The sequence below is a fragment of the Mesitornis unicolor genome, unplaced genomic scaffold (genome assembly GCF_000695765.1).
Source record: "Mesitornis unicolor isolate BGI_N332 unplaced genomic scaffold, ASM69576v1 scaffold4663, whole genome shotgun sequence".
Taxonomy (NCBI): Eukaryota; Metazoa; Chordata; class Aves; order Mesitornithiformes; family Mesitornithidae; genus Mesitornis; species Mesitornis unicolor.
The window spans coordinates 22222-30414 of NW_010172467.1; the positions used below are offsets into that span (position 1 = coordinate 22222).

Below are 8193 nucleotides of genomic sequence, written 5' to 3' on the forward strand. Positions count from 1 at the left end.
TTCCCTGTCCTTCTTGAACTGAGGGGCCCAGAATTGAACACAATATTCCAAATGCGGTCTCACCAGAGCAGAGTAGAGGGGAAGAAGAACCTCTCTCGACCTACTAACCACACCCCGACTCTTGTTTACTTGTATATTGACAGTTCTGATCAGTCTTGACGTAGGTGGGGGAAGGAGGTGGTGCTCATGGAGCTTCGTCTCCTGCAGTTGGGCAGCCTTGGGGTGGCTGCTTGGGCCCCTCACCATTGCCAGCACGGGTGGACAGGCTGCATGAGTGGAGGAGGACTGTTCTGGGGAGCTAAGACAGCAGGAAAAACAGAAAGAAAACTCTATTTTTCAGTATTAATTTTTATTTTAACACTTCTTTAGATTATTTTCTCTTTGAAGTCATGTTGAAATCGATAATAATAAATTATAAAATTTTAGGCTTGTTTGAAGGAGGTGGTGTAGCCTTCTACAATAATTCAGGGAGTGGATTTGGGGATTTCTGTTTTCTCAGGCCAGTGCTGAAAGACTTGCTGATATTTGACTAAGTTTTATATTTTTTTACAGATATTAAACATTCTTTTTTTTTTTTTTAAGGCAATTTCATGAAAGTTGCTGTCTCTTTTAGTGGTGGGATAATGAGATTTTGAGATGTGGACTCTGCAGTTTTCTAGATCCATGGGTTTTCTTGGGACTGGGATAATATTAACACGTAGTTGTTATGCAGGTTTTAAAAGTCTTAAATGGGACGCTTTAGGTCCTAGTTTTTTATCAACACTCAATTACTTGCATAGAAGTTTGCAGTATTACAACTTTAGCTATTAACTTGTGGAGGATCAAGAAGGTTTCATAACTAGCTCATGTTTGTGGAAAAACCACTTCCTGTACATCTTGTGCTATCCACTGCAATTAAATTAATTGTGAGATCATGTAACTTGACAGCTTCAAAAATATAACTAAGCATGCAGTTTCCTTCATATTTCTATTGAAATCTGTGCAGAATATTTTCTTCTTCAAATATTCAACTACCCCATATTAATGTAAACCAACCTATAGAAAAATATTAATGGAAACCAGTAGGAAAGTGTGAAACTAATACAATCAGTTCCTAAATGTTACTGATTTTATTGCCCGTTTTGTTGGTTCTTTTTTTCTGTGCTCTAGCAAAATCCGATAACAGTTCAGAATATGCTAATATTTCTTCACACTATAATAAATGTCAAGGGGATTTGAACTATGTGATCTTTAAGGTCCCTTCCAACCCAAACCATTCCATGATTCTGTGAAGTACCAGCTAGATGCTAATGTAAGTAACTGGTTTCTCATCATCCTAGTGATGGATATTTAATGGCAAACCTGACTAATAAACTTACTGCTATAGCCTTTTAAGCATGGAAGCAAGCATTTTGCCTCAAGAATGTAGAGGATTTAGTTATGTACTCAAAACTTGTGTTACTAGAAGATTAAATTTTCCCACTGCTCTTTCCATTTTCAGCCTTTTTCTGTTGATGAACATTTTGTGATGAAGAGGAGAGATTAAACAGATGCACTTTTTACTTATGAAATGTGGCCTTCTGTGTATGTCTTGGAAGCTACCAAATACGCTTTTTAGCAGCCTATCTTGTTTCATAGGATTAGGGAAAGGCTTTTTTACATTTTAACATTGAGGTTAAATTTTCAGTCTATTAACTATTTTATTTAACACATTCTTTGTCATAGTCCAAAGATAATTTTAAATAAAGGTGAATTAGAGTAAAACTGTCTGACTGTATTTGAATTCTGCAAATAGCTGGAGAAGGGTATCTACAGTATATTCCTCTTGGAAAAAAAATCAGATAAAAACACTTAAAGGCCTGAAATTAGTTACTTCAATTTATTTTAATTTATATAAAATTGCAATAATGATTTTGAGTAACAGTTCTAACCTGCTTTAATGGTTTTAAATGTTTTAGAATCATTTAGATTGTGCTTACTATTCCATAAAATGATTTTCATGAGGTTAGAAAAATGCATTTCTCTGAGTCACCTGCCACCCTCTGCCAAATGTCACATCTTTTCATCAAAACATGCTAATAACAACTAGAATTTTATTACATGAGGAGAACAATAACCTTTTCCCTCTCTGCATTCTGAAAAACAGCTGAAGTGAGTTGGCTAAAACTTTGCAGGAAAATTAAACTTGAATGGGATCCTCAGCAATCAAAACCACTGTGTCTGCGTAAGTGGGAAACACTGTGGAGCTTTAATACCAGCTTGTGTTTGCCTTCAGTGCTTGGAATTATGCTCTTTGTTGAATATACTGAATGTTTTGGAAGAAGACCCAACCCCACTGCAGTGAAAAGATGTTTGATTTACAAAGAGGAGAACAAACACCCAGATTTCACACTGGAGAGATCATTGAGCAAATGCACTCACTCCTTTACACGTTGCACTAATGCAAATAGGGAAACTGTAATAATTTATAGAAGTCTGAATCAAAAGAGCATTTGCTTAAGTTTTAGAACTTTAGCAGAATAGATTGGCTGTTTCAGTTGGGTCACATTGCCTCTCACTTGAGGACAAAGTCTCCATAATCTTTTTAGTAAACTGAGGCATCCTTTCTATGGACCCTAATGGGCATGAACCATAAGAGATGGATGGAATCTGTGTGGGCTTAGTTTGAATAGGCCCTGAATGGTGAAGTAATGATGATTGCATAGTATTTGATAAAAAGTTAAAGAATGAATACTCAGTGTTGTTAATGTCTATAAATAATCTATCTAATCTATTTTATTTGTGTATGTGAGAGAGACAGAAGAAAATAGAGACATGGAGATGATGGCTGAGTCTTTTCACAGAATCACAGAATATGAGGAGTTGGAAGGGACCTGGAAAGCTCCCCCAGTGCAACCCCTGCCAGAGCAGGATCACCAGAGCAGTCACACAGGAACACGGCCAGGGCTTTGGGTGTCTCCACACAAGGAGACTCCACAACCTCTCTGGGCAGCCTGGGCCATGCTCTGCCACCCTCACACTGACAAAGTTTGTCCTCATCTTCAGCTTGAACCTCCTGTGCTCCAGCTTGGGACCATTGCCCCTTGTCCTGGCATTGGCCATCCCAGAGCAGAGCCTGGCTCCTTCCTCCTGACACTCGCCCTTTACAAAGTTATAAACATGAATGAGGTCAATAAACATTAATGAGGTCACTTTTCACATTTCACTTGGATATTCAGCTTTAACATTTGTTACTAGGTCTCATTTTCCTGAATGAGTTTTGGTTTAAAATAACTGCAAAACAGAAGAATTATTTCATCCAAACAAAAATTAGATAATCTTTCTGAAGGAAAGGTGGACAAGAAAGGCAGTAGTGTTAAACTATACTTGCATCCTGACCAGAGTCTGAGCAAATTAAAATCAGAGACGACAGTTGCATGTCATGTGGCACTTAACACTTGCTTGCAAGGTATTTACTCCTGCACACCGAAGGATTTGTACATAAGAATTCAGTGATATTTAATTAGGTGAATTACAGCATAGGGAAACGTCACCGTGAGGTGAGTGAAAATCCTTTGAATTGCATTGAAGCAGTTTGCTATTTTCACACAGTTACCCTGCCAGCCTTAATATGCAAAACTGCCACTGAATTCCAGATGGCAAGATATCGCCACACAAGCTGGCTGCGCTGCATAAAGACAGTTTTACCCTATTTGCAGATAGGCAGAATTAAAGTTGACCATTCAGCCTGAACTACTAGGATTTCCTGCATGAGTGCTTGGTTTCTGAAGCTTAACACTGCACTACAGCGGCACGGCATTTCAGTATGATGTTTAGTTGGTGGGTGTGACTATTCAGTAATAAACATAAAGATAAGTACGTTAACAAGAGAGTAAATTTAGTGATAAATTTGTTAAGCATAAGCATATTCATGGTGTTCAGTATACACATTAAATATGCAAGTTATAGAATTTATATTACTAAGTAGCTTTCTTAAACAACTGCATGAGACTTTAATGGAAATTTGCTATCATTCCAGCCATTTCTGTATGAATGTAACAAAGCAGACATTTCAGAAATATCCTATTGCATTTTGGTTATCACAGTCTAGTTTCACAGTACAATATAAGCTTTTCAGCCTGTGAAATCCATTAATAACCACATTAAGCCTTCCCATATTGTATGAATTGTCAGGTTTAAATGATTCTTTTTTAAAAAAACAATTATCTGTCTCTCGCTTCTTGCAGTTGGTTAAAATGCTATGTCAATTTACAAAGACTGGGGGAATTTGACACAGAAATTTTAGAGAGGGAAGGAACTAATCATTGGTTTACCTAGCATGAGTGCTCAAGTGCGCATGAAGAAAATGAACATTGATGCAAAATTTAAATGAAAAATAGTATTAACAAGTGGAATTGCCAAAGTTTAACCTGAAAAGCTTTTGCTTCTTGAGTTCTAAGGAAAGTGAAAACTGTTGGTAAACCTGTTGAACAGCTCAAATATTATATTTATTAAGACAAATGGCAATGTATGTATTTTAGAAGACTGCTTAGCCCTTATGGAACACAGTTCTGAATTGAAATAGATGGAAACAGTGTTGTCTTCTGGTAGTTTCTGAGATACAGCCTTGAAGCATTTGTGATATGACTGAGAATCTCAATGCAATGAACTTGTGTATCCTTTCAGTATAATATTGTGCTTCTGCTACCAAGACAGACTGTTTGGGTTAAATGTTTTCCTCCAATGCCTAAAATAAACTGAAGATGTACCTATGCTCTTCCACGCTCTTAATCTTCAGTAGCCTGCAAGGGCTGTGAGCCTATTCTTTCCTTTTATAGGTTATACAAGACACAGACTCCATTCCTTCCCCTACAACATATGTAAATGCAGAGTACAGTGAAGTCTAGCTCAGTGAATGCAGGAAAATTTCTCCCTTAGTTTCTTACTGGTGTACCTGAGCAAAGACCTGATTTAGTGCAAATCTGAAATAAACTGTGTGACATTGCGACTAGGTTAGGAGCCCATTGGGCTGGGTTCTGTATAAATACAAAATAGTGGTCAGAGACTGCCCCGAAGTACTTTTGATAGTCAAGACAGAATTGAGCAGACCATCACCATTTTACAGGTGAAGAATTGAGGCACAGGGAGAACAGAACTTTCAGGTATGCCTACAAGTTTTGGACACTCAGTTTAAAAGTGGCAAACATCTAAAATAGATGAGTAGTTAACATGAAATAAGTCATATTAGAATTACGTAAAAGTAGGGATTTAAATCACGGGTTACCTTTGGAAGTACAGCACTTAAGACTAAATGCAATTCCTAAAAATCTTTGAAAACCACCCAAGTTTAGTTAATTACCACCTCCAGAAAGTCAAGCCATAAGTGATTTATCCAGTATCACACAATATGTCTCTTGAAGAAGCAAAGCCTCTTCACTGGCGTTACAAACCTTTGCATTATTCACAAAAATACTTTTCTAGTAGAAAGAATAATCGGAACATTGTTTGGAAGGAAATTTTTGGTGTTTCAAAGACTCTTGGCCATCTGGCTGACCATGTATTACTATTCTGTTATTGATAGTCTAGTTCCATCTTCTCTGTAAAATTTACAGTAAAGATCTAACTTCAGACATTGTTAAGACAAGAAGGACCAAATCCTGCAACAGCAACACCCCTTCACAAATGCACACATCATGTCATTTGGGAATCCCTGTAATGTTATGAAGCTATCCACAATAATACATCAATGATATGTGACAGTACTAGCAGAAGCTTCCAGCTTGTTATTCATAACAAAATTTAAGGAGGGCATGTAAAGTATGTAACCTGTTGAATATGTTGCATTTCAGGTGTTCAAAGCTATGAATATTCCTCAGATCAGAGACCCTTCCTTACCTCCTCTAGAAGATATGCCTGAAGCCTATCACGTGAAGATAGCTCTCCTTGGTGCAGGACCTGCAAGTTTAAGCTGTGCTTCCTATTTGGCTCGATTGGGCTATTCGAACATCACCATCTTTGAAAAGCAGGAGTACATTGGTGGCTTAAGGTAAAGAAACCAATGACAACAATGCACTGTTTCCAATGACTGAAGAAAGCATAGCAAGAAGTACTGTGCAAACAGTTTATACATGATCCTTCTACCTTTACTAAAGGAAGAGAGTAGAAAATTTCAGGTCTGGAAAACTCATTTTTTATTTAAAGAATTCATCGTTCAGGTTAAAATAGGTATAGCTGCAGGCAAGCTTTAACTGAAAATATGATGGCTATCTCCTATATTCTCTTCATTTGACCTCTGAAATTCCAGGGTGCAATTGTTATTATCAAATTAACATTCTAGAAAATTATGTCAGGACCCATTTTTCCCTTATCCAAAACTTTTAAAACAACGTGAAGTACTTGTAGCCCAACATAGCGGAAGAATTAATAGATGTTTAAAGTGCTTTAGACAGATACTAATTTCTTGGAGCATTTTAAATTTAAAACGCTTTCATGAACTACCTTACGCAAATAAAGGTGAATAAAGTGAATAAATCCATCATGTACACCTGGACTTGCAGCTTTAGTGAACCATGCCAGGGGACTGAAATAAACCCACTACAATTCTCAACCTTCAACAAATTGCAAATATACAGAGTTTTCCTTTGTGGTAAACACTTGGCTGATATTTAAATGCCCTCTACACTAGAGGATTAATTTTTACCACTGTAACAATAGCTGAGATCATATCTTACAATTTTTTTGGATTCCCTAAGTATGAGGTAAAATACTTCAGAAACTGACTAGTGCATACCAACCCATTCAACATGAAAATTAAATTTTACATGTTGAAGTTATATTCACACTAAAGTGTTTACGAAATGCAAAGTGAAAAAACCAGCGAAAAAAGGGTGACGTGCTTGCATTTTTCACTGCAGCATCACTGAAATCAATAGAGTCGACACCATTAATGAATTTGATCCATAATGTCATAATGTCAAATACTTATTCAGTGCTCTGGAAGATAGAGAATCAATGCCGGAGAAGTGGAACTGATTACTTGCATTTTTCCCAGTGAGGTTCAGAAGCACCTAATTATTAAGGTGTTGACACATAAGCATTTAACTGTGGAGCTGTTTTACTTGAAGTGGTTGCCATAGAGGACTGCAAATTTATATACCTATTCACCTGTTGAGTAGCACGTGTTTTCAGAAATACCGACTTTAAACTGGTTTTGCTGCTGTAAAGTAGTAAGAAATAATGAGATGTTTCTAACAATGAAGCTTTACCTGGTGACAGGTTAGACTGAGGTTGGACTTGGCAATATAATACAGTACTTTCTGCTGTTGCTTACAGTACAATGCTGCAGTTGCTGTGTGCTTGCATATTGGGAACAATGTGATCTTAAGTTGCCTCTGTTCCTCATGTTTTACACTGAATTTAAAATAAAGTTTATTCTTTTGTTTGTTCTACTGCAAAAAGCCTTGCACAGTAAGTTTTATTTCTTCTGTTAGTAGCCTTAATGGTCAGGCAGTACATTAAAAATGTATTTCTTTTGAGTCTTAAAGAACACATGGCAATCAAGGTCAAATTTTACTTCTATTCACTGTAGAAAACTTCACATCTGGTTTAAGGGCATCAATTCCTTTTGTCCTTATTTTAATCTTGGAACAGAAGGGAGGCTGGCCTGTGGCAGCAATCATCCATTATAGCATTTGTAAGTCTTTGCAGTACATCTTTTAACAAGTTTAGGTTATTGATGGGTATGTTTTCTCGGCTTCATAAACTATTGCAAATGGCTAACAAGACCAAATTAATTTTGTTTTTGGAGTCGTCTGTTTGGAAGGGCAGTGCTAGTGCCCTTTTTCAGCTCGCTCTGTCTTTTTTAAAGTGTTTTTAACTAGGATGTTCCTTCACATACATTTTTCACATTCATGGGCAGGTTTTCCTACGTTTCACCAGTTATGTAAAATTTATACTTTATAGTAGAATGGTCATGAGCAGATCATGCTCTTGCTTAGAGATCGTGAAAAGGCTTCCTAGCTATGCCACTGGTTTACAACATACCAAAATATTTCTCTCGCTAGGCCAAAGCAAGCAAGAGCAAAAGTCATTTGGGATCACTGAGAAACACCAAGCATCTGTCCAAGCACCTCTGGCTTGGGTCAGGTTTGAGGAAGAGGTGAATCTGTGGGACACTGTTCCCATCCACTGCATCCCTCCTACACCTCTGCATCGTTTTCCTTCTCCCCCACTCTT

At 37.2% G+C, this 8193-nt stretch overlaps 1 protein-coding gene across 1 annotated transcript in view; it reads left to right on the forward strand.

Moving 5' to 3' along the window:
* Window positions 1-8193, forward strand: part of LOC104537483 (dihydropyrimidine dehydrogenase [NADP(+)]-like) — a gene marked incomplete at both ends in the record, with an annotated part of 75393 nt that overhangs the window by 15571 nt on the left and 51629 nt on the right. The window contains one exon of the mRNA XM_010180380.1: window positions 5808-6004. Coding sequence (XP_010178682.1) covers window positions 5808-6004 — 197 coding nt within the window. The remainder of the gene's footprint in view (window positions 1-5807; window positions 6005-8193) is intronic.